We start from the raw sequence: 26,760 nt of genomic DNA on the forward strand, positions 1-26,760 counted from the left end.
GGTCACCATCGAAGCTTGAGTTTTGGCAGGATCATCAAGATATTCACGCAGAAGCGTTGGGCCTTGAATAACAACCTCTCCGATACACCCTGTGGGAGTAAGCTTGTGAGGGTTGGAGGGGTCCACGATCCAGCAATTTCCTCCCACGGACCGGCCAACAGTCTGTGGAGATTCATCGGAGGAATGCCACTCGTGAAGTGTGCTAAACACACAGGTCTCTGCAGGGCCCCAGCCTGTAGTAAGACGCAGCTTGCCAACCCAGGTTTCGAAGACGTCACGGCCGACAGCTTCACCTGTAAGTAATAACAGCTCGAGTCCCGGTACGTCCTCGGGCTGTAGAGTGCGGACAAAGGATGGGGTCAGGAACGCCCAGTTGACCTTGTTCTCGTTGATGAACTCCTTGAGGCCTGACATACGGGTATCCTCTGACGGAATGCAGAGGGTAGCTCCCGTAATAAGGGGCGCTACAATCTCACCGATACAGAGATCAAACACGTAGGATGCAAATTGCAATATCCTGACTTGAGGGGTGAGGCGCAACCTCTTGCTGATGGCAGTCTGACTCGTACAGACGCCTCCGTGTTCCATGACAAAGCCCTTTGGAGTTCCTGTACTTCCAGAGGTAAAGAGCACATATGCAGCATGATCCGGTGTAATGTTGCAGATTGGTGGTGGAGGAGACCCCATATAGGCAGTAAGCTTCTTGTCCAGGGCTGCGGTTACTTCTATCACCTCCCCGACAAGGGTCGAACAGTTGTCGGAATTTGAGGGAGACACCAAAGCTAGACGGGATCTGGTTTGCTTGACGATTTGCTGCTGCCGCTGTATGGGGTGCGAGGGGTCTAAAGGAACCCAGGCTGCTCCAGCCTTGTTGATTGCCAGAATCGACACAAAGAACCAGACTGACTTCTCGAAGCATACGTGAACAAGGTCTCCGAGTCGCACACCAACAGGGCCCATCAGGTGACAGGCTAATCTATTGGCAGCGGTATTAAGCTGAGAGTATGTCAATTGACCGTCCCACGCGTGAATAGCAGGGGCGTCAGGACGGAGCTGCGCCTGAAGGTCAATGAGCTCGTGGACGCATGATCGGACAATGCGAGGATCATCAGAGTTGTACTTGACAGCTTTCTGGAGATCCCAGTTGTTTGCGAGAGAAATGGATCCCAGTGGAAGTTCCTTTTGGACAGCAAGCTGCTGCACAGCGCAGTCATAATGGTTGGACAGAGCCGTGACTTGAGCCTCGGAAACTGAGGAAGGATTGAAGGTGACAACCAGTTCGATGCGATCACTGTGAATGAAGGCTTGGAGGACCAACGGGTACGTGAAGTAACCCTTGGCTGCTTCCTCCTCCTTGAACAGCTTTGGGTCGGCTGGGAGCAGGACGGGGTCCGTTTGGTCGTGGCTGGTGGCATGCTGAGCAGGCTGAACAACCAGCAGACTAGAAAAGTCGCAAGCCTCCTGGGTTTCCGGGCTCAACTTCGAGATGTTTCGCAGGCCGAATTGTTCGAAAGGCACTGTATCAGAGGCTTGTTGCTGAATATGGTCTAGGAAAGCTGATACTGCTTGCTGTTTGTCGAGACGCACACGAACTGGGAGAGTGGAGATAACAAGACCAGCCATTCTGTCCACGCCAGCCACCGGTGCATAACGGCCGGACACAGTAGTTCCAAAGCAAACATCGTCTGTGTCGCTATATTGAGCCAGCACCATAGCCCAGGCTGCCCGGAGAATCGTGCCTGTAGTAATTGAGGTATCCCCCAAATCCGGAAGCCTGATCGTTGTCTTTGCGATTTGACTAGTCGACTCGGAATCGGCGGCAGAATCCATCTTCGGGAAGGTAGCCCGTTGAGCACCTTCAAGCTGATCGTTCCAGAAGTTGGAGGCAGCGGCATTATCAATCTGCATAGTGTAGTTGATAAAGTTGGAGTACGGCTCAAGGACCGGAATGGATTCACCCCGATACACGGTGTTGAGGGTGATGAGGATTGCATTCATACTCCATCCATCAAAGACGGAGTGGTGGATGAGTAGCACAAAGTACCGCGCTCCTGTGGGCTCAGTGATGAGGGCGTAGTGACATAGTCTGGAGCCATAATGCATCTCAATCGACTGGGCCTTGTCCATAAAGGTGTGGAAAGTAAGACCGTCTGTATGCTCCCAGGCAGCCTCCTCGCGGATCACGGCCTGAACAGAAGCCCCTTCGTGGACCACAATCTTGGTTCGAAGGTTCTGGCAGATCTGCACAGTCTGACCCCATGCCTGCTTGAAGAGAGATGTGTCGACATTTTCGGGAAGGCTGTAGACATATTTTGCGATGTATGAACCCGGTTGCTTAACAGCGAGTGCCATAAGACCTTCCTGCAGAGCCGTGCATGGATAAGCGTCGTCGATGCCTTGATCAGCTGACAGCTGGCATTGATCTTGGATGGTGAGCTTGATGTCGTCGACGCTATTGCTTGGTAGCAAGGCGAAAGGTTCGGTGTTGTAGGAACCAACGTCTTCCTCCTCCTCCACAACCTTGGCGGCAATGGCGAGCAATCGAGGATCATCAAAAACATCCTTGACCGTAATCATCAGGCCGGCCTCACGAGCAGAGGTGACGAATTGGATTGCGGCAATTGAATCACCACCAATGCGCAAGAAGCTGTCATCTCGGCCGATAGAGTCGACTGATATGTTGAGGATGGATGCCCACATCTCTTGGAGACGGACTTCCATAGGGGTATTAGGTGCACGCTTTTCAGTATTGGCAAGTGAATATTCGCTCAACTCCTCGTGCGATAGGGTAGCTGCTGCGCGCTTGAGACCTCCTCGATCCAGCTTCATAGAGGTAACAGCTGGCATGAATCGGCAGGGGAAGAATAGAGTCGGAACCATATAGCTCGGCAACACCACACTGAGCTTGCCCAGTGTGCCCGTAATCAGACCTCGCAAGTCGTCTGTGAGGGGAATAAACAATTCCTCAGCTGAAGGATCGGTCACTGTCTTGCGGGTATCTTCATTGAAACAGAAATAGGCAGCCAGTGTAGTTCCAGCGACGCCGTTGAAGACGTCGACCACGACTTGTCGGGCCCCATCAAGGGCTTGGTAAACGTTATGTTCAACCTCGCCTGTCTCCACGCGTAGACCGCGAATCTTGACTTGGGTATCCTTGCGGGTAAGGAACTCAATGGTTCCATCTGCATTATAACAGCAGAGATCCCCAGACTTGAAGAATCGTGACCACTGTGGGGTCTCGCGGTGCGGCATCCACATAGGAAGTGAAGACACAACTGCTGCATGTGTCCGGATAGGATCTGCAAGGTATTCCTTTAGGACAGTTGGACCCTGGATGACAATCTCGCCAACACATCCAATGGGCGCCAGCTTTTGAGGATCTTGGGGGTCAACGATCCAGCCGTGACCGCCAACAGGGATACCGATAGTCTGCGGGGACTCTTCTGCACTCTTCCACTCATGTATGGCGCTCAAGACACAGGTCTCAGCTGGTCCCCATCCATTGAGTAAGCGGGGAACCTGTCCAAACCAGGTCTCAAAGACGTCCCGACTAACAGCCTCGCCGGCAAGCAGCAAAAGCTCCAGACCAGGGACATCGATAGGTTTGATAGTACGCGCGAAAGCGGGGGTCAGGAAAGCCCAGTTGACCTTCATGTCGTTGATGAACTGCGTCAAGTTACCCATACGCGTCTCGTCGGAAGGAACGCAGACGGTTGCTCCAGACATTAACGGAGCGAATATTTCGCCAACGCAGACATCGAACATGAAGGACGCAAATTGCAAGATCCTGACCTGGGCCGTCATACCCAGCCGTTTGCTAATGGCAACTTGACTAGTGCAAACGGCACCATGCTGGATAACCAGACCCTTTGGTGTGCCGGTACTTCCAGAGGTGAAAAGGACGTATGCGGCATGGTCCGGTGTAACATCACGGTTTGGTGATACCGGGGAGCCAATGTTAATAGCAAGTTGCTGATTTAGGGCGGGTGTCATCTCGATAACGTCCGCGACCAAACCATCGAGCTTCTTAGAGTTGGACGGCGACGCGATAGCAAGACGAGCGCCAGTCTGCTCTATGATTTGCTTGTAGCGTTGGACCGGGTGTGCGGGATCTAAGGGCACCCATGCAGCACCGGCTTTGAGAATGGCCAGCATTGAGACATAAGCCCAGATCGACTTGTCGAAGCAGATATGCACGAGGTCTCCTACCATCACATCAAATTCATCGATGAGATGAGACGCCAAGCGATTTGAAGCGTCATTGAGCTGGGAGTATGTCATCTCGCCATCCCACGCCTGGATAGCAGGCGCATCCGGTTGGAGCCGTGTGCGCGCTTCAACCATGCCGTGGAGGGTGTCGCGCACGACATCGGGAGCATCGCCGTTGTACTCGATAGCCCTGTTCAGATCCCAGTCACTCGCGACTTGGATAGTCTCCAAAGCTGCGTCTTGCTGTGAGACGAGCTGTCGGACAACATGGGCAAAGTGTTGGGTCATGCCAGTGAGTCGGGTCTCGGTGACAACAGCAGGATTGAAGATGAGTCTCACTTCTGTGAAATCATGGTGAGTGAAAGCCTGCAAGACCAATGGATAGGTATAGTAGCCACCGATGGCTTCCTCTTCGCCATATGTTGTTGGGTCAGCTTCCAGGAGGATTGCATCGGATTCGTCGTCTGCTGTGCTGGTGGCATGCTGCATCGGCTGCACCACAAACAAGCTGGAGAAGTCACAGGCTTCATGCATCTCTGGGCTAATTTTCGCAATATTGCGAAGACCAAACTGCTCATATGCCACCATCTCAGAAGCTTGATGCTGGACGTCGTGAAGGAATTCGGAAACGGTCTGGCCCTTGTCTAGGCGTGCGCGAACAGGAATAGTGGCCACCACAGGACCAGCCATGTTATCCACGCCAATGACCTGGGCATGACGACCAGAAACTGTTGCTCCAAAGCAGATATCTTTTGTATCCGAATACGTGGCAAGGACAATCGCCCAAGCGGCGCGCAGAATAGTAGCCTTTGTGATTGAAGAGTTTGCCATCTTCGGCAACTGGATGTTATTCTTCATCACACGGGTGACAGTTCTCTGCTCCGCAACTTGGTCCATTCGGGGGAAAGTAGCACGTTGGGCCCCGTCTAGTTGCGTCTTCCAGTATTGCTCCGCTGCAGCCTGGTCGAGTTGGGTGGTGTAGTTAATGAAGCTGGAATAAGGCTGTAGGGTAGCAACGGCCTCCCCTCTGTAAGTGCTGTACAGCGTCGCCATGATGATGTTCATCGTCCACCCGTCAAAGATAGTATGATGCATAAAGAGGGCGAAGTACCTTTCGCCTGAATCCTCGGTAATAATGGCAAACCGACAAAGACTTGAGTCGTAGGTCATGTCCATACCCGCAGTGGACATCATAAACGAGCTCATGGTGTGGCCCGTTGTAATCTGCCAAACAGGACGTTCTCGAATAACAGCCTGAATTGACGAACCATCACGCGCTACAATGCGTGTGCGCAAACTAGCGCAAAGCTCAAAGGTTCGCTCCCACGCAGCTGTAAAGCGGGCAATGTCAATGTGGCGAGAGAGGCGATATACGTACTTTCCAATGTACGAGCCGGGTTGTTTGACTGTTAGGGCCATGAGACCCTCTTGCAGACTGGTACAAGGATATGCGTCTTCAATCTCCTGTTCGTCTGACAAATGGCAAACGTTGGCAATGTGCGACTTGAGAGAGTCCACTTCATGACTTGGCAGCATGGCGAAAGGTGCGACGGCGTATGTGATGCCCTTCTCGGAAACAATAGCGGTATTGGCCATATGGCTCAGCTGAGAATTTTCGAAGATCTTCGAAATGGTCAGGCTGAGGCCATGCTGCTGCGCAAGAGATACCAGCTGAATAGCCGTGATCGAGTCGCCGCCAATTTGTAGGAAGCTATCGTTCTTGCCAATCTGCTCCGGTGTGATCTTGAGGACTTGGGCCCAGATATCCCGAAGCTTGAATTCGATGACAGTCGTCGGCTCAACTCTCTCCTCACTAGCTAGGGCATAGTTGCTAAGATGCTCCTGCGTGATAGTGCTCGCAAGAGTACGCAGCTTCTTGCGATCGAGCTTGAGAGTACCTCCAAGCGGCATAGTGCGAAGAGGTAAGAAGATACTGGGGACCATGTAGGCTGGAAGAATACGCTTGAGCTCATCGGTGACGTGACTGAAGGATTGTCGCAGAGTGTCGTCAATCGGCAGAAGCCAATCCGAAAGATCCTCGCTGGCGATAGCACTGCTCTTGTTGGACTGGCCGTCACTGAACGTGACAAAGGCAACAAGTGCCTCGCGAGCATCCTGGCGAACAACATCGACTGCAGTAAAAGCGGCCTCTGGCAATGTCTGCTTGATGTGATACTCGATCTCACCAAGCTCCACACGATAGCCTCGGACCTTGACCTGCATATCTTGTCTTCCTAGATACTCCATCGTACCATCAAGTCGATACCGAACCAAATCGCCGGTTTTGAAGAATTGGCGAGTATCGTCACCTGAAGATTCCGGAAGCCACTCGACACTCTGGACGAAGGATGCCTTGGTCCTCTCTTCGTCGTTGAGGTACCCTCGGGCCATTTGCCTCTGGACGAGGAGCTCGCCGGTGCATCCAACAGGAGTAAGTCGTTGATGATTATCTGGCTCAACAATCCAGCAGTCACAGCCAAACCCGCGGCCAATAGTTGAGGGCGGCTCGTCCACGGACTGATAAACGTGCGAGGTACAGAATACAGAGATCTCAGAAGGACCATAAGCATTCGCCACGGTGGTGTGCCCAAACCAAGTATCCAAGACATCCTTAGCAGGTGCCTCGCCAACAAGGATCAGGAGCTTCAGCGAAGGGACGTCGGCTGGCGATAGCGTCCTCAGGAAGGTTGAGGTTAGCAGTGCGGTATTGACCTGTGCCTGGTTGATAAAGCTTGTGATGGCCTGCAGCCTCTCCTCGTCGGTCGGAATGCATACTGTACCTCCGTATATGAGGGTCTCAATAATCTCGCTCAAGCTGACATCAAAGACGTAGCTAGAGAATTGCAGCACTCGAGACTTCTCATTGAGACTGTATGCCCTACCATGACCAACACTTGTAGTAGTAAGAGCGGAATGATCCACAATGAATGCCTTGGGCTTTCCGGTGGACCCAGAGGTAAATAGAATGTAGGCTGCATTTGAAGGCGTTGGCTTGACGGCTAGGGCGTCGCGGGTTCGTGTCGGGATTGAGAAATCAGCGATTGAGGTAGGCGACAACTCAATCAAATGCTCAACCATACCCTCACAAGAGGCTTTGGTCGATGGAGAGACGACCATAAAGCGAGCCTTGGCTTCATCAATTATCGCCTGGCGACGTTGGGCTGGGTGCGACGGATCGATGGGAATAAAGACACCGCCAGCCTTAAGAATTCCGATCATCGCGACAACTGCCCACATGGACTTTTCGAAGCAGAATGGGACAGTCGTCTCCAGTGTCACGCCGAGTTGTGAGAGGTGCGCGGCTAGGGCATTTGAAAGGCGGTCCAGTTGGACATAAGTAAGTGTGCCTTCGGAAGTCACAAGGGCTTCATTGTCCGGAGACAGAATCGCACGCATGGAAATCAAGTCGTGGACGCAAGCATTGACGGGAATGCTATCAGCTGTGTTCCACTCCATTGCTTGTCCAAGATCCCAATCGCCAGACAAGGACACCGTAGCCAATGGGGTCTCATCCTGGACGAGCAACTGCTGGACGACGTGGTCGAAATGTTGAGACAGCGCAACGAGCTGATCTTCAGCGATGATGTCGGGGTTATACATGAATGACAGCTCAATAGAATCGGCAAGCGTCATGCATTGAAGAACCAGAGGGTAAGTAAAGTAACCGTCTAAGGCCTCCTGCTCGTCAAATGCTTTGGAGCCAGCCGCTGAAACGAGGATAGCCTCGTCGGAGTCGTCGGTCAAGGTGATCATCGGTTGGATGACTAGCAAGCTGGACAGGTGGCAAGCGTCCTCGGCGCTCGCACTGAGCTTCGAAATCTTACGCAGACCATATTGCTCATATGGGACCATCTCAGAGGCCTGCTGTTGAACGGCTTGCAGGAAGCTCAATACTCCGTTGCTGCTGTCAATTTGAACCCGGACTGGGACAGTGGCAACAGCTGGACCGGCCATTCTTTCAATCCCGGGGACAGAGGCATGACGGCCGGATACAGTAGTGCCAAAGCAGATATCATTGGTATCGCTGTATCTTGCAAGGACCATAGCCCAAGCTGCCCGAAGGATCGTAGCTTTTGTAATTGTCGTGTGTGTCATGTCGGGAAATCCGATGCTTGTCTTCAAGATCTTGCTTGCCGGTTGGGATTCGGCAGCAGGATCCATCCTTGGAAAGGTAGCTCGCTGGGCGCCATCAAGTTGATCCTTCCAGTATTGGGAGGCATCATTCTCATCAATCTGCTCAATGTAATTGATAAAGCCCGAGTATGACTGTAGGTCGGGTGGTGACTGGCCTCGGTATAGATTCTCAAGCGTACCAAGGACCATGCCCAAACTCCAACCGTCAAAGACAGCGTGATGGATGACCAGGACAAAATATTGTCCAGTCTGCTCTGTGACGAGAGCATAACGGCACAGGCGGGAGCCGTACTGCATCTCGATATCCTTGATGGAGTCCAACATAGTTCGAAGATCAACATTTTCCGTAGGCTCCCAGGCAAGCTCCTCCTGGACGGTAGCCTGGATTGAGAGTCCGTTGTGGACTAAGATCCTAGTGCGCAAGTTGGCATAGAGGCCAACGACACGAGCCCAGGAATCTTTGAAGGCGGCCAAGTCGATGGATTCTGGAAGGCGATAAACATACTTGGCAATGTACGAGCCAGGCTGCTTCACTGCCAATGCCATGAGACCTTCTTGAAGACTTGTGCAGGGGTAGGCATCCTCAACAACTTGACCACGGGAGAGATCGCATTGCTCACGCACAGACTGAACAATGTCTTCCACCTGGTCGGTTGGGAGTAGACCAAACGGCTCCGACTCATAGATCTCTTCCTCACCCTCGGCGACCTTCTCAGCCACAGCAGAGAGGCGAGGATCGGCAAAGATATCCTTGACAGTAACCATCAAGCCGTCATCTCTTGCGTTGGACACGAATTGAATAGCAGTAATGGAATCGCCACCAATGCGGAGGAAACTGTCATCTCGGCCGATCGATTCTCTAGGGATCTTCAAGATCTCCGCCCACATCTTCTGCAATGTGACTTCCATTCGCGTTACAGGCGGGCGTTTCTCACTATCAGCGAGAGAATATTTGCTCAAGGCCTCGCGATCAAGGGCAGCAGTCAGCCTCTTTAGACCATTTCTATCAAGCTTCGTAGAGGTGATAGACGGCATGAACCGACATGGGAAGAAGATTGTGGGGACCATATAGCTGGGGAGCGCCATATTTAGCTGGCCGACAGCGGCAGTGACCAAACTCTTCTGGTGGCCAGTGAGAGGAAGGAACATGCTTTCAGAATCGACAGTAGATCCGGCACTGCTGGTCGTTCGGGTCTCATCGCTGAAGCAGTAGTATGCCGCGAGATTGGTGCCGGTGTCTGAGCGATGCACGTCCACGACAACCTGCTTGACGTCTTTGAGAGCGGCGCGCAAGTGGTGTTCAACTTCACCAAGTTCGACACGCAGGCCGCGGATCTTGACCTGTGTGTCCTTGCGACTAACGAACTCAATAGTTCCGTCTGCATTATAGTAACACAGATCGCCGGACTTGAAGAACCGGTTCCAGTAGGGTGACGTTTGCTGGGGTGCCCACGAGGGAAGCTGAGTAACAGTTGCCGCAGCGGTCCTAATTGGGTCATCGAGATACTCTCGAAGTATTGTTGGACCCTGGATCACCACCTCGCCGATACACCCTGTGGGAGCTAGCTTCTGATTGTCTTCGGGATCGACAATCCAGCAATAGCCACCGACCTGGCGGCCAACAGTCTGAGGGGACTCGTCGGCTGAATACCACTCATGAAGCGTACTAAAGACACAAGTCTCGGCAGGGCCCCAACCCGTAACAAGACGTAACTTACCCACCCAATTCTCAAACACATCACGGCCGACAGCCTCACCCGTCAGAAGTAGAAGGTCGAGACCTGGGACTTCCTCTGGCTGCAGGGTTCGAGCGAAAGCCGGGGTCAGGAAGGCCCAATTGACCCTCATGTCATTGATGAAGTGTTTGAGACTACCAGTGCGGGTGTCTTCAGACGGGATGCAAAGAGCAGCCCCAGAGATCAATGGGGCGATGATCTCACCGATACAAAGATCGAAAACAAAAGAGGCGAATTGCAAGATCCTAACATCCTGGGTTAGGCCAAGTCTCTTAGCGATAGCCGTCTGGCTAGTGCAGAGAGCTCCATGTTGCATGACCAAACCCTTGGGTGTACCTGTGCTTCCGGACGTAAAAAGCACATATGCAGCGTCGTCTGGAGTGACGCTTGTGACCGGGGCCGATGGGCAGTCCATATCCGCCATAAGCTCCCGGTCTAGTGTAGCAGACACCTCTACTACATATGCCACGAGACTGGCACATTTCTCAGCAGTAGTAGGGGACGTAAGTGCGACACGGGCTCGGGTTTGCTTCACAATCTGTTGCTGACGCTGAACCGGGTGTGATGGATCCAAAGGAACCCAAGCGGCACCAGCTTTATTGATAGCCAAAATGGCCACAAAGAACCACAGCGACTTTTCAAAGCAGACATGGACGAAGTCGCCTGCTTTGACTTGGACTGTATCGATCAGGTAGTGAGCCAGCCTGTTAGCCGTTCGGTTAAGTTGAGAATATGTCAGTTCTCCATCCCAAGCCAGGATAGCAGGGAAATTGGGGTGGCTCTGTGCCTTGGCCTCAATGATCTGGTGAACGCAGGCCCGAATAATCTCAGGGTGATCATCGTTGAAGCCAACAGCCTTCTGGAGATCCCATTCGCCAGCAACTGACACAGTCTCTAGGGGCTTGTTGGATTGAGCCGAGAGTTGCTGCACGGTATGGTCGAAATGATAAGACAGGGCTTCGACCTGAGACTTGGATACGACGGCCGGGTTATAGATGACCATAAGTTCGATGTGGTCATCGTGTGTCAATCCCTGCAGAACCAGCGGGTAGCTGAAGTATCCTTCCAAGAGCTCTTCCTCGTGTTCATCCGACTGAACAGAAAGAAGAGCTGATTCGGTGTTACTGCCTGATTTGATCGCGTGCTGGACTGGCTGAACGACGAGCAAGCTAGAAAAGTCACATGCTTCATGAACCTCGGGGCTAAGCTTGGTGATATTGCGGAGGCCAAATTGCTCATATGCCACCATCTCTGAAGCTTGCTGCTGAATATCTCGTAGGAGGCTTGAGACTGGCTGTTGCTTGTCAAGATGTACTCTGACAGGCACAGTAGCAACAGCAGGTCCGGCCATCTTATCGATGCCCGCCACAGGGGCGTGACGCCCGGAAACCGTTGTGCCAAAGCAGACATCATCAGTATCGCAGTATCTAGCAAGGACAATAGCCCACGCGGCCCGCAGAATTGTAGCCTTGGTGATGGAGTTGTCTGCCGAATCCGCGTACGAAATCTTGGTCTTCATAATGTGTGCCTTCTGCTGGGACTCGCTGGCGTCGGCGCGGGGGAATGTAGCACGCTGGGCGCCGTCAAGCTGGTCCTTCCAATAGCCAGTGGCAGCTTCTTGGTCAATCTCCGTGACATACTTAATGAAGCCAGAATACGGTTGGAGTGTCTGGACAGACTCGCCGCGGTAGACAGAGTATAGGGTGCTCAGTGCCACGTTCAAGCTCCAGCCGTCGAAGATGGCGTGGTGGATATTGAGCATGAAGGATACCTTTCCGCTGCCTTCGATCAAGAGACCATAAGTGCAGAGTCGGGAACCGTACTGCATTGTCATGCCCTTGGTGGTGTGCATGAGAGACTCGAGGTCCATACCATCCGTAGGTTCCCACGAGGGCTCCTCTCGAATAACGGCCTGCGTCGAGACGCCCTTATGCAGAACGATCCTGGTGCGTAGGTTGCCACAAAGCTGCATTGTGCGCTCCCAGGCAGCTTTAAAGAGAGCCACGTCAACGTCCTTTGGCAGGGTGTAAATATTCTTAGCGATATAAGAACCCGGCTGCTTGACAGCCAACGCCATAAGGCCTTCCTGGAGACTGGTGCAAGGGTAGGCATCCTCGATGACCTGGTCGCGGAGTTCGCACTCGGCGTGGATGGTCGACATAACGTCCTCAACTTCGCCACTGGGAATCATTTCGAATGGCTTGACCTCGCGGGCGTCAATGGTTTCTCCTTCGAGCATCTTGTCGGCCACAGCAGAAAGTCGAGGATCGGCGAAAATATCCCTAACCGTAATAGACAAGCCAGCATCTCGAGCAGCAGTAACGAATTGGATCGCGATGATAGAGTCACCTCCAATACGCATGAAGTTGTCGTCGCGGCCAATTGATTCCGCTGGCATCTTCAAGATGCTCGACCACATTTCTTGCACCTTCTTCTCCATAAGCGTTTCGGGTGCACGCTTCTCGCTATCCACAAGTGAGTGTTTGGCTAGCACCTCTTGTGACAGGGAAGATGTCATCCGCTTGAGTTCGCCTCGGTCCAATTTGGTCGACGTAATCGAGGGCATAAAGTGGCAAGGGAAAAACATAGTTGGGACCATGTAGCTGGGTAGGGCAACAGTCAAATTGCCAACGGCAGCAGTGATTTGAGTCTTGAGCTCGCCAGCGAGGGGAATAAAGATGGTATCAGCGTTGACATCCGCACGGCCAGAAGTACGAGTCTCATCGCTGTAGCTGTAATAGGCAATGAGGTTCGTGCCAGCATCTCCCTTGAAGACATCTACCACGACTTGGTGCACACCTTCAAGGGATTCGCGCAAATGGTGCTCAACTTCTCCCAATTCAACACGAAGGCCACGGATCTTCACCTGCGTGTCCTTGCGGCTGACAAATTCGATAGTCCCGTCAGGATTGTAGTAGCAAAGATCGCCAGACTTGAAAAATCTGTTCCAGTAAGGTGACGAGTCTCGACGGGGTGCCCATTCGGGAAGAGATGTAACCATCGATGCTTGCGTCTTGATAGGATCATCGAGGTATTCCCGGAGAAGAGTTGGACCCTGGATCACAACTTCGCCAACGCAGCCTATTGGGGCTAATTTCTGAGGATCTTGGGGATCGACGATCCAACAGAAGCCGCCAACCGGTCGACCAACAGTCTGGGATGATTCCTCTACTGACGTCCACTCATACAGAGTGCTGAAAACGCACGTCTCGGCAGGACCCCAGCCTGTAGTTAGGCGCAGCTTTCCAACCCAGTTCTCAAACACATCGCGCCCAACAGCCTCTCCAGTCAGAAGCAACAGCTTGAGGCCAGGCATCTCTTCTGGCTTCAAGGTGCGTGCAAAAGAGGGGGTTAGGAAGGCCCAGTTAACCTGGAAGTCATTGATGAAATCCTTAAGACCGCTCATACGGATATCTTCGGACGGAACGCAGAGGGTAGCTCCGGTGATCAAAGGGGCCACGATTTCGCTGATGCACAGGTCGAAGACATAGGAAGCGAATTGCAGCATTCTGACTTCCGGCGTCATACCTAGTCTCTTGCAAATAGCAGTTTGGCTAGTGCACACACCGCTGTGGATCATGACAAAGCCCTTAGGTGTGCCGGTGCTTCCAGACGTGAATAGAACGTACGCAGCGTGGTCTGGAGTAACACGGCAGATGGGTGCGGCAGGGCAGCCCATTGAGGCAGTGAGCCTCTGGTCGAGTGTAGCTGTGACTTCGACGATGCTCGGTACAAGAGTGGCACATTTCTCGGCATATGCTGTTGAGCATAGAGCCAGGCGGGCCCGAGTCTGTTGGATGATTGTCTTCTGCCGCTGGATCGGGTGCGACGGGTCTAATGGGACCCAAGCTGCACCAGATTTGTTAATTGCCAAAATAGAGACGAAGAACCAGACTGACTTCTCGAAGAAGACGTGTACTAGATCTCCCACCCTGACCTTGGCAACTTCCACTAGATGATGGGCCAGTCTGTTGGCAGCATCATTAAGTTGAGAGTATGACAGGACGCCATCCCAAGCCTGGATAGCAATGGCATCGGGCTGGCGGTGTGCCTGTACTTCAACGAGCTGATGGACGCAAGCACGAATAATTTCGGGATCCTCCGCATTGTACTCCACAGCCTTGACTATGTCCCAGTTATTGGCGATGGAAACTGTGCTCAAGGCGGCGTCACCCTTGGTAAGAAGCTGCTGAACAGCATGATCGAAGTGATTGGACAGAGCCCGCAGTTGGGCTTCGGCGACGACGTCAGGGTTGTAAATAAGAAGCAACTCGACGTGGTCGTGGTACGTGAGTCCCTGAATCACCAACGGGTAGGTAAAGTAACCCTCCAGAGCTCCGTCGTCAGACTGTTCTGAGCCGTCGGCAACGAGAACAGTGTCCGGGGACTCAGCTGAAGTGGGCACATGCTGGACTGGCTGGATAACCAGCAAGCTAGAGAAATCGCAAGCCTCCTTGGCGTTGGCTCCAAGCTTAGAAATATTACGCAGGCCAAACTGTTCATGCGCAACCATATCTGTGGCCTGTTGCTGGATATCCTCCAGGAAACTTGATACGGCCCGGTCAGTATCGAGACGAATTCTGATCGGCACGGTTGCAACCGTAGGTCCGGCCATCTTGTCAATACCCGTAACAGCAGACTGGCGACTGGAGACTGAAGTGCCGAAGCAGACGTCGTTACTATCACAGTATCGTGCGAGGACTATAGCCCAAGCCGCGCGAAGGACGGTTGCCTTTGTGATTGAGTTATCGCTACCCTTAGGGAACTGGATTTTAGTCGTCATCGTTCGGCTGATAGGCTTGGAATCCGATGCGACATGCATGGGCGGGAAGGTAGCACGCTGGGCACCCTCAAGTTGGGACTCCCAATAGGCAGCCGCCTCATCCGTATCGAGGTTCGCGACAAAGTTGATAAACTTGGAGTATGGCTGCAGTGCTGGGGTGGGCTCGTCCCGATAGAGGCTATAGAGGGTGTTGAGGACAACGTTCAAGCTCCATCCATCGAAGACTGCGTGATGCATAATAAGAACGAAGGAGCGCTTTCCATCCTTGTCTGCGACAAGGGCGTAGCGGCATAGCCTGGAACCGTATTGCATCTCTAGGGATTTGGCAGACTCCATAAAGGAGGCGGTGGTATAGCCAGCAGTGGATTCCCAAACCGGCTGCTCCCGTAGAACGGTCTGGTATGAGACACCATTGTAGCCGACGACTCGGGTTCGCAAGTTACCGCAGAGCTGCACGGTCTGGTTCCAGGCGGCCTTGAATCGCGTGGTATCGATATGGTCGGGAATTGAGTAGACGTATTTGGCAATGTATGAACCGGGTTGCTTGACAGCAAGGGCCATGAGACCTTCCTGTAGACTTGTGCAAGGATAAGCATCTTCAATACTGTCCTCGTTCAAAACACGGCACTGGTCTCGAATGGCGCGCTTCACAATAGCAACCTCGTTGTCCGACAACAGGTCAAAGGGTTGCGCTTCGTAGGTCTCTTCCTCTTGGCCTTCAACCACCTTGGCGGCAACAGCTGAAAGCCTAGGGTCGGCAAAGACGTCCTTGACAGTGATTGCCAAGCCGTCCTCGCTGGCAGAGGTGACAAACTGGATAGCAGTAATCGAGTCACCACCAATGCGGAGGAAACTATCATCGCGGCCAATTGTCTCGGTGGGGATCTTCAGGATGTCTGCCCACATCTTTTGAAGCCGGACCTCCATAGCGGTACTTGGAGCACGCTTCTCGCTATCCGTAAGAGAATACGGCGCCAGTGATGTTCTGTCAAGCGACATTGTCAATCGCTTAAGGCCACCTCTATCTAGCTTAGTTGAGCTGATAGAGGGGAGGAACTTGCAGGGAAAGAACATAGACGGAACCATATAGCTAGGGAGTTCCACGCTGAGCTGACCGATGGCAGCCGTGACTTGGCTCTTGAGATCAGCAGTGAGCGGAAGGAAAATGCTCTTGTCGATTCCAGAGCTGTTCCGGGTCTCATCGGAAAAGCAGAAATAAGCCACGAGACTAGGTCCGGCTTCTCCTTTGAGAACATCGACAACAACCTGGCGCACGCCAGCCAAGGCGGCGCGGAGATGGTGTTCAACCTCTCCAAGCTCCACACGGAGGCCTCGGATCTTGACCTGAGTGTCCTTACGGCTCACAAACTCAATCGTACCGTCCGTGTTGTAATAACAGAGATCCCCAGATTTAAAGAATCGAGACCAGTGAGCTGCATTATGGCGAGGCACCCACTCAGGAAGCAACGTGACGGTCGACTGCTTCGTAATAGCCGGGTTTGCGAGGTATTCCCGCAGGATAGTCGGGCCCTGAATAACAACTTCACCGATACAGCCGGTAGGAGCGAGACGACTGGGGTCATTCGGGTCAACGATCCAGCAGCGACCGCCAACAGGGGTTCCAACAGTCTGGGGTGACTCGTCGGTCGAGTACCATTCGTGTAAGGTGCTAAACACACAGGTCTCGGCAGGGCCCCAACCGGTCACAAGGCGTAGCTTGCCAACCCAGGTTTCAAAGACGTCCCGACCGACAGCTTCGCCAGTCAACAACAACAGGTCTAGGCCGGGCATATCCTCGGGTCTCAAGGTGCGCACAAAGGCTGGGGTAAGGAAGGCCCAATTGATCTGTTGGGTGTTGATAAAGTCCCGAAGGCCGTTCATACGGGTTTCCTCCGAAGGGACACAGAGGGTAGCTCCCGAGATCAACGGAGCGATGATCTCACCAATGCACAAGTCGAAGACGTAGGAAGCAAACTGAAGAATCCTGACGGCCGACGTCAATCCAAGACGCTTGCCAATAGCCGTTTGACTCGTGGATACAGCACCATGCTGCATAACTAGACCCTTAGGAGTGCCTGTACTGCCGGAGGTGAACAGCACGTACACAGCGTGGTCAGGCGACACATCCCGAGCAGGCGGTTTGGGATCGCGGCCGTAATTTTCGATCAATTCCTCGTCAAGTTCAGACGCGACCTCGATAACGCTGGGAACCAAGGCGGCGCTCTTGGCAAAGTTCTGCGGCGATGCAAGCATGACGCTGGCTCCCGTTTGCTCAACGATTTGCTTCTGACGCGAGAGTGGATGAGCAGGATCTAAGGGCACCCACGCGCCGCCAGCCTTGTTGATAGCTAACATTGCAACGTAAAACCAGACTGACTTCTCAAAGCAAAGAGGAACGAAATCGCCGACCTTGACATCAATCTCATCCACAAGATAGGTAGCGAGTCGATTGGCCGCACTATCCAGCTGTGAATAGGTCAAACGGCCGTCCCAAGCCTGGATAGCAATTGCGTGTGGTCGGCGGCGGGCCTGTGCCTCGAACAGTTGATGAACACAAGTGCGGAGGATCTCAGGGTCCTCTGTGTTGTATTCGAGAGCCTTGGTGAGATCCCACTCACTGGCTATTGAAAGCGCGCTGAGCTGTGCGTCTTGCTCTGTGAGAAGTTGCTGGACGGCGCGGTTGAAGTGGTGGGATAGCGCCTGGATCTGTTGCTCGGGAATGGCATTGGGATTGTAGATAAGCAGGAGCTCAACGTGATTGTCATGTGTGAGTCCTTGGATGACCAAGGGATAGCTGAAATAGCCCTCCAATGCCTCCTCCTCGTACATCTCCGACACGGAGGAAAGCAGCATCATGTCCGTTTCATCGCTCGCAGTGAACTCGTGCTGCACTGGCTGGACGACCAACAAGCTCGAGAACTCGCAGGCTTCGTGAGCCTCGGAGCTGACCTTGGCAATAGTGCGAAGGCCAAATTGTTCGTATGTGACCATCTCTACAGCCTGCTGCTGCACACCCTGGAGGAAGTTGGTCACAGATTGATCTGCACCAAGACGAACTCGGACTGGGACTGTAGCTACAGCCGGTCCAGCCATCTTATCGATGCCGGAAACAGCTGCGTGGCGACCAGAGACCGTTGTTCCAAAGCAGACATCGTCAGAGTCACAATATTTAGCGAGAACCATAGCCCAAGCACTACGGAGGATCGTAGCTTTGGTAATGGAATTATCCGTTGACTCAGGGAACGAAATCTTGGTCTTCATCACACGGCTGGCCGGCTTGACATCAGCCGCAGCATCAGCTCGAGGGAATGTAGCGCGCTGCGCACCTTCGAGCTGATCCTTCCAGTATGCACCAGCGGCGGGCTGGTCAATCTGGGTGACATAGCTGATGAAATCGGCATAAGGACGGAGTTCCGGAACAGACCCATCTCGATACACGCTGTATAGCGTGCTGAGGGCCACGTTCAGACTCCAGCCGTCAAATACAGCGTGATGTGCCATGAACACAAAGTATTTGTCGCCATTAGGCTCCGAAATCAGGGCATAACGGGAGAGGCGTGACCCGTATTGCATGTGAATCGATTTGGCAGACTCGAGGAAATCGCTGAGCTCAAGACCGTTCGTAGACTCCCAGTCAACCACTTCGGGAATGACAGCCTGGATAGTGACGCCGTCCTGGATCACGATCCTCGTGCGCAGATTGGTACAGATCTCGATAGTGCGCTCCCAGGCGGACTTGAAGCGACCAATATCGACACCATCGGGCAAGCGATAAATGTTCTTGGCGATATAAGAGCCAGGCTGTTTGACGGCCAGAGCCATGAGACCTTCCTGGAGGCTAGTGCAGGGGTAGGCATCCTCGATTTCCGAGTCGCCAGAAAGGCCACACTGGTCTCTAACGGCGCGCTTGATGATATCAACCTCGCCGCTGGGCAGCAGACTGAAAGGTTCTGACTGTGAGAAATCTTCCTCGCCTTCGACAACACAGGCAGCGACAGCTGACAGCCTAGGGTCATCGAAGACTTCCTTGACGCTAATCATCAGGCCAGCGTCCCTCGCCATAGTGACGAGTTGGATAGCTGTGATGGAGTCGCCGCCAATTCTCAAGAAGCTATCATCGCGGCCAATAGATTCCCTAGGAATCTTCAGGATCTCGGCCCAGATGCCTTGCAATTGGAATTCGATGGGGGTGGCAGGAGCTCGCTTTTCACTATCCACAAGCGAGTACCGGGCTAGGGCGTCCCAGCTGAGGGTGGAAGTTAAACGGTTAAGACCACCCCGATCCAACTTGGTTGAAGTGATAGAGGGCATGAAGCGGCAGGGAATAAAGACTGTCGGGATCATGTAGTTGGGCAACGTGATGCTCAATTGTCCGACTGCGGCAGCAATCTGACTCTTAAGGTCGGCTGTAAGTGGAAGCAAGACGTTGTCGACATTAGACTCAACGCTTCCAGTCAGAATGCGCGTCTCATCGTTGAAGCAAAAGTATGCCGCAAGGCTGCTTCCGGCATCGCCCTTAAGGACGTTGACGACGATTTGCCGGACGCCGCCAAGGGCAGCTCGTAAGTGATGCTCGACTTCGCCCAATTCCACACGTAAACCACGAATCTTGACCTGCGTATCCTTTCGGCTTACGAACTCAATCGTGCCGTCTGGGTTGTAATAGCAAAGGTCACCAGACTTGAAAAAGCGGCCGTAAGACGGCGAGGTCCGGCGAGGTGCCCAGTCAGGCAGGGAATTGACAGTTGACATGGCAGTTCTGGCTGGGTCGGCCAGGTACTCACGCAGGATGGTAGGACCTTGGATAACGACTTCGCCGACGCAACCTATTGGGGCCAGCTTCTGGGGATCTTGGGGATCAACGATCCAGCAGTAACCACCAACAGGGCGTCCTACAGTCTGCGGCGACTCCTCTGCAGTTTTCCATTCGTGGAGGGTACTGAAAACGCAGGTCTCAGCTGGGCCCCAGCCCGTGGCGAGGCGTAGCTTGCCAACCCAGGTCTCGAAAACGTCCCTGCCGACGGCTTCACCTGTAAGGAGGAGAAGCTCAAGGTCAGGAACATCGTCAGGCTGAAGGGTACGGACAAAGGCCGGGGTCAGGAAGGCCCAGTTAATTGCCATATCATTGATAAAGTCCTTCAGACCATTCATCCGGGTTTCCTCTGAAGGGATACAGAGGGTGGCTCCAGAAATCAGCGGGGCAATAATTTCGCCGATACATAGGTCGAAGACGAAGGAGGCAAATTGCAAGATTCGGACTCGAGAAGTCAGACCCAGCTGTCTGCTAATGGCAGTCTGACTGGTACATACAGCACCATGCTGCATTACCAGACCCTTCGGGGTACCTGTGCTACCAGACGTAAATAGGATGTAGGCAGCGTGGTCTGGGGTGACCTCGCACACAGGAGCCGGAGGATCGCGACCGACGTCGGCAATTAGCTGGTTATCCAACGAAGCCGAGACCTCAACTACTTCAGCGACCAAGTCGATACACTTAGCAGCTGTAGTAGGGGACGCCAAAGCCAGCTTTGCGCGGGTCTGGTCCACAATCTGGCGTTGGCGCTGGGCAGGATGCGAGGGATCTAGGGGAACCCAAGCGCCGCCGGCTTTATTGATAGCCAGAATAGAAACAAAGAACCAGACTGATTTCTCGAAGCAAACGTGAACAAGATCGCCGGGAAGAACCTGGGCGGTTTTGATCAAATGGTGGGCCAACCGATTTGCGGAAGCATTGAGTTGAGAGTAAGTCAGCTGGCTGTCCCAGGCATTAATAGCGGATGCGTCAGGTCGGATCTGCGACTGCCTCTCAACAAGACTGTGCACAGTGGTGCGCAGGATCTCGGTTTCTTCGCGGTTGTAGTCGAATGCCTTGACCAGGTCAAAGTCACTGGTGATAGACATCGCACCAAGAATGGAATCCTCGTGCGCAATGAGCTGCTGCACGGTGCGGTCAAAGTGGTGCGACAGGGCTTGGATCTGGGCTTCAGGCACAATAGCCGGGTCGTAAATGAGCAGAAGTTCGACGTGGTCGTCGTATGTCAAACCCTGGAGGACCAATGGGTACGTGAAGTAACCCTCCAGCGCTCCCTCCTCTTCGTATTGCTCAGACCCATGGGAGACCAAGACGGCTTTGGAAGAGCCATTGGTGTTGGCCAGCCTCGACACTGGCTGGATAACCAGCAAGCTGGAAAAGTCACAAGCCTCCTTGGCGTCCTCACCGAGCTTTGAGATGTTGCGCAGACCAAACTGCTCGTACTCGGACATCTTTGTGGCTTGGCGCTGCACATCTTGAAGGAAGCTCGACACCTTCTGTTCCTTGTCTAGGCGAATTCGGATAGGAACAGTCGCGACAGCCGGGCCGGCCATCTTTTCGATGCCGGTGACTGAGGCCTGACGACCAGAGACAGTGGTGCCGAAACAGACGTCTTCGGCATCACAGTACCTGGCCAGGACGATAGCCCAAGCGGCTCGAAGAACAGTGGCCTTGGTAATAGCGCCGTTGCCCAACTGCTTGAAGGGGATGTTCGTCCTGGACACGCAACTGGCTGCCTTGGAGGTGGCCTTGGTGTCGACGCGGGGGAATGTAGACGGCTGAGCACCCTCGAGCTGACTCTTCCAGTATGCGCCCGCTTCAGTCTGGTCAAGTTGCGCAATGTAGTTGATAAAGCTGGAATACGGCTTCAGCTCTTGAGTAGCCTCTCTGTGGTACACACTGTAGAGGGTTTCAAGTATGACGTTCAGACTCCAGCCGTCAAAGACAGAGTGGTGGATAATGAGTACGAAATAGCGCTCTCCGGTCTTTTCCGTAACGAGGGCGTAGTGGCACAGACGCGAGCCATATCGCATCTCGGAGTTGGTCCTTGCAGAGTCCAAGACAGCCTGCAGCTCAAGGCCGTCTGTGGAGACCCAGGCAGGCTCGTCCTTGACAATGGCCTGGTAAGAGGTGCCGTTTGAAGCAATGATCCTCGTGCGCAGGTTGTCGCAAAGGTCAACAGTCCGCTCCCACGCAGTCTTGAAGCGAGCGGTGTCGATGTGCTCGGGGATGCGGTAGAAGTACTTGGCGATGTAGGATCCAGGCTGCTTAACAGCCAGGGCCATAAGACCTTCCTGGAAACTTGTGCAGGGATATATATCCTCGATGTCCTGCTGGGTCGATAGGCCACACTGAGCCTGAACGGCTGCCTTGACCGAGTTGATCTCGCCACTCTTGAGAAGGCTGAAAGGAATCGCCTCATAGGTCTCACCCTCCTCCTCCAAAACAGCGGTGGCGGCCATATGGCAGAGGCGAGAATCCTCAAAGATCTCTGCGATTGTCAGAGTAATGCCCTGCTGCATCGCCAACGAGACCAGCTGGATGGCCGCGATGGAGTCACCGCCGATCTGGAGGAAGCTATCGTTCTTGCCAATCTCCTCATGCGGCAAGTGAAGAACCTCAGCCCACATATCTCGCAGCCGAAGCTCCATCTCCGTTGTAGGCGGCTCAGTCTTTACTGCGCCGAGGGAGAACTTCAGAACCTCGTCTGCGGGAATGCTCTGGCCGAACTCGACAAGATGCCGGCGGCTGACTTTTCCCGAGGCGTTCTGGTGGGGCCTGCCGCGGAAAACGAGCCATACGGACGGAATCATGTAGGCGGGCAGGGTAGTGGTGATGGAGGTGTTCAGATGCGTAATGGTCTGTCGCATCTCGTCGGTGAGAGTGTCGGCGAGATGCACGCTCGTGTTCTCGAAATTGGGGCCCTCGGTGAACCAGAGGAAAGCACTCAGTACTTTCCGGTTGCTGGGCTGGAGGGAGAGCACGTCGACCACCGCACCCATGTCCTGAGGGATGAACTCGTTCAGGCGAGTCTCGATTTCTCCCAATTCGATTCGCTGGCCGTGCAGCTTGATCTGGGTGTCCTTGCGGCCCATGTAGTCGAACGTGCCGTCAGGGTTTCGGCGCACCAAGTCGCCGGTGCGGTAGGCTCTGGTAAATCCGTAACCATTATTGGGAACCCAGTCAACTTCCTCGAGGAAGTTGGCGGCTGCCTTGGCGTCGACATTCAGGTACCCAGTCGAGAGCATAGGTCCTTGAATCAGGAGTTCACCAATGCAGCCAATGGGCAACAGTTCCCGGTGGTTCGTAGGGTTGACAACCCAAAAGGCACTACACAAAGGTCTTCCGAGGTTAGTAGATTTGGGGGCTGTACTTACAGTTGGGTTCCAGGCGCAGCACGATGCCTCAGCCGGTCCGTAGATGGCGTGGACATGGACATGATCCTTCCAACGCTCGACCAGCTTCTTCGGCACGGCTTCACCTCCGAGAATGACCGTCTTAAACGTTGGTACGTCAGACGGATGCAGGAGATCCGCCACAGTGGGCGTCAGGAACACCCAGTTGGCCTTGGTGGCGTTGATGGCACCCGCCAGGTCGTTGACACGGGCGTGGTCTGAGGGAACGCAGACGCAAGCACCACGCATCAGTGTGACCAGCGTGTCCAGAATACCAATATCGAAAGTGTAGGCCGAGAACTGGAACACTCGTGTGCCCGGTCCGACCTGAAGTGATCCGCCGTATGCCGCAGCCGTAGAGGAGATACTGCTGTGCTGGTGGACCATACCCTTGGGCCGTCCTGTGCTACCAGAGGTGAAGATGACGAAAGCTGGGTCCTGGGGTCGAACCGCAGAGACAACTCCGGCCGCGGGCGCAGGCGGCAATTGAGATAGCTTCGCTTCGTCGACGACGAAGACCTCAACTGCCACATTAGCCAGCTTCTCCGCACAAGCAGGCGCGGCGAGGGCAATGGTTGCGCCGGTGTCTTGCACGATGCCCTGCAGACGCAGCTCCGGCGCGCCAGGATCAAGAGGGACAAAGGCCGCGCCGGCCATGTTCACCGCCACCATGGAAACGATGGCCCACGCCGACTTGGGGAAGCAGGTCGGGATCACCGTGCCAGGACCGGCGCCGAGCTGCTTCAACTTCCACGCGAGGCGGGAAGCGAAGAAGCCAACTTCGGCGTACGTCAAGTCGCGGTCCCAGGAGTTTACGGCGGGGGCATCGGGGCTGGTTTTGATCTGCTCTTGGATCTGCCAGTGCGAGCAAGATTCAGCAGTAGGGAACAGCTCATTATCAGTGACGATTTCAGCCATGTCGAGATGGCTGATGGCGCTGACGTCGGCCAACGTCTTCGAACGGCTGTTCAGAATCATGTCCATGACCTTTGTGAATGAGGCAGCCAAGCTGCGTGCGTGAGAATCCAACATGATGGAAGTGAAGTAGTCCAAGGACATTGTCATCTTGTCCGAGCTAAAGTCAATGTTGAGGGTGATGTCGTACTCGGTTGGGGCGTAGTTGACAATTCCCTCGACGTTGACCTCAGTCTCGCTGGTAGACTCTTCAGGCATCGAGTACATGATAGACAGCAGAGTGTTGAAGATCTGGCGCTTGCCGGGGGCCACCACGTGCTGGATCTCGGCGAGCGAGGCGTTTTGGTTGTCCATGGCAGCATTCAGCTGGGTCTTGAGGTTGGCGAAGAGCTCCTCAAACGTCTTCATCTTGTCAAAGGTGATGCGGCAGATCAAGAGGTTGATCAGAGGGCCAACCATGAAGTCAGCGCCAGCGACGGGCACATCACGGCCGGAAGCGAGGAAGCCAAAGCTGACATCGTCGGCCATGGTGTAGCCGCGCAAGACGAGACCCCACACAGCTTGCAGGAGCATGGCGCCGGTGATGCCGTGGGCCATGCAGAAGCTCTTGAGCGCCTTGGAGCTGATATCCACGGGCACGCTCTTCATCTTCGAAGGGCCGGCAACCTGGTCGATCAAGGCGGGGAAATGGCAGGGCTGGACGCCGTCGAGGAAGTTGACCCAGTATTCCAGAGAAGGCCCCTTCGGTTGGCTCTGCAGATAGGCGATGTAGTCGCCAAAGTCGGACGCGGGCGCATCCGACAGACGGCCCGAGTACGCACGGCAAACATCCTCGAACACGACAGCTCCAGACATTCCGTCCATGATGGCGTGGCTGATCTCGAGCCTGCAGTGGACGCGGCCGTCGGTCGTAGCGCAGATGGTGAGCAGATGCGCCGGGCGATCATCCACAAAGGAAGCCTCCTTGCGCGCGCGGAGGGCTTCGATGGCCGTTGAGGAGTCTCCAGCGGTGTCTAGCCTCTTGACTTCGGGGTCAACGTTCTTGAGGACGATTTGGTCGAACATGGCGCCGTCGCGCGCGCTCGAGGTAAAGACGGTGCGGAGCGTGGCGTGGTAAGCCACCACATCGCTCCAAGCATGTTCCAAAATATCCAGATCGACGCGCGCAGCCGATTTCGAGTGGGTGACTTCGAAGATACAGTCGATTCGGTATAGATCGGGGAACCGGACCTGGGCAAGCAAAATGCCGTCCTGGACAGACGAAGTTGGGTAGACCTTGTCGATCGCGTCGAAGCCGAACTTCTTAGTAGCGCTCACGAATCTGTCCAGTTCCGAGTAGGAGAGCGGCAGGTGAGGGAAGTCCGAAAGCGAGTAGATGGGAAACGCCTGCGCGAGCAGCGGGATTCCGGCTTCCAGGATTCCTCGACACTGCTCAAGCCACTTCAGAATGTCGCTCTGGCGCGCCAAGTTCTTGGGGTAGTCGAGCTCGATCAAGAGGTCGCCCCAGGTCCGGACGGTGAATTTGAGGCGGAACAGCGACTTTGGCTCGTTTGGTTGGGTGTTGGTATCGTTTGCATGTCCATTGGGCTGAGTTTTGGTGTTGGTGTTGCCATTCCCATGACCGTTTCCGTTGGTACGGCCATTCCCGTTCGCGTGTCCATTACCATTCGCATGGACATCATCATGTACAGTGTTGCTCAAAAACACAGCAGAGCTGCTCTCGTCCACATACGAAACAGACAGCTCCACGGAAGGAACGCTGGCGCCCAGAGGTTGAGCGCGCGCAACTGAGTCCTTGGCGCGACGGATCGCCGTCGCAAAGTCAGCCGTCGCAGACAGCGACTGTTCAGTGGCCACAGGCCCCAAATCAGCAAGCTCAGGGGACGAAAATAGGGCGGCCAGGTTCTGGCGGTCGCTAAAGGTCGCCTGGAACGACTGCTGCACGGCCGCCAGACACACCTCGGCGGGCGACACCCGCGAGGCACTGTGGCAGCTTTCGCGCAGGCGCTCGGCGGTCATGGTGGAGAGGATCGCCTGGGACTGGCTCCGGTGGTCAGGCGTGAACCATTCCTCGGGGGCTTCCCAGTATTGCAGTGTTTCGGTCGTGAGAGCTTCGCGCGCGGCGTCGGTGGTGGCGCCGGTCGCAGCGAGTTGATCGGTCGGGTTTTGCGCCAAGCTGGCGAGCTCGGTCAAGCTCTCGCTCCGCATGATATCACGGACGCGCAGGGTAATGTTCGCCGTCTGGCAGCGCGCCATGATCTCAATGGCGGTAATCGAATCGCCTCCTAGTCGGACAAAGGACGCCGAGGCCGGTACATCCGCCAGAGACAAGCGCAGGACCTTTGCGACGATGCTCCTCAGCGTCTCCTCTGTCGAAATGCCCGAGTAATCGTCCGGGTTCAAGGCCAGCCGGAGCTGCTCGTCGTCGATGATCCCGACCTCGTCGACGGGGAGCTCATCGAGGACGAACCACTTCTTCGGGACGCGCATCTTCTTGTCGCCGACCTTCATGGCCGCCACCAGCTTCTTCCGGATCTGCTTGACCACGGCGCCGGCCACGGGCTGCTCCGTCTCGTCATCCTTCTCGAGAGCGATGGCCACGGCCCACAGCGCTTCGTCGTCGTTTCTAGCGAGGTTGAACACTCTGGCTTGGCTGACATTCGCGTCCACGAGCAGGAGCTGCTCGACAATGTCGGGGACGAAATCGGCCGTTGTAGAGCTCATTGTGGTTGTGTTTGTGTTGTGTTGGTTGTGTTGAAAGGTGTGATTAAAATG

At 54.4% G+C, this 26,760-nt stretch overlaps 1 protein-coding gene across 1 annotated transcript in view; it reads right to left on the reverse strand.

Moving 5' to 3' along the window:
• Nucleotides 1-26,709, reverse strand: part of BGZ61DRAFT_513733 (uncharacterized protein) — a gene marked incomplete at its 5' end in the record, with an annotated part of 45,477 nt that extends 18,768 nt beyond the window's left edge. Inside the window, one exon of the mRNA XM_046252182.1 lies at nucleotides 1-26,709. This exon is cut by the window's left edge and continues 18,768 nt beyond it. Within this exon, the coding sequence (XP_046111402.1) occupies nucleotides 1-26,709 (26,709 nt within the window).
• Between the last annotated feature and the right edge of the window lie 51 nt (nucleotides 26,710-26,760).

This window comes from Ilyonectria robusta (genome assembly GCF_021365365.1).
Source record: "Ilyonectria robusta strain PMI_751 chromosome Unknown BGZ61scaffold_2, whole genome shotgun sequence".
NCBI classification, from domain to species: domain Eukaryota; kingdom Fungi; phylum Ascomycota; class Sordariomycetes; order Hypocreales; family Nectriaceae; genus Ilyonectria; species Ilyonectria robusta.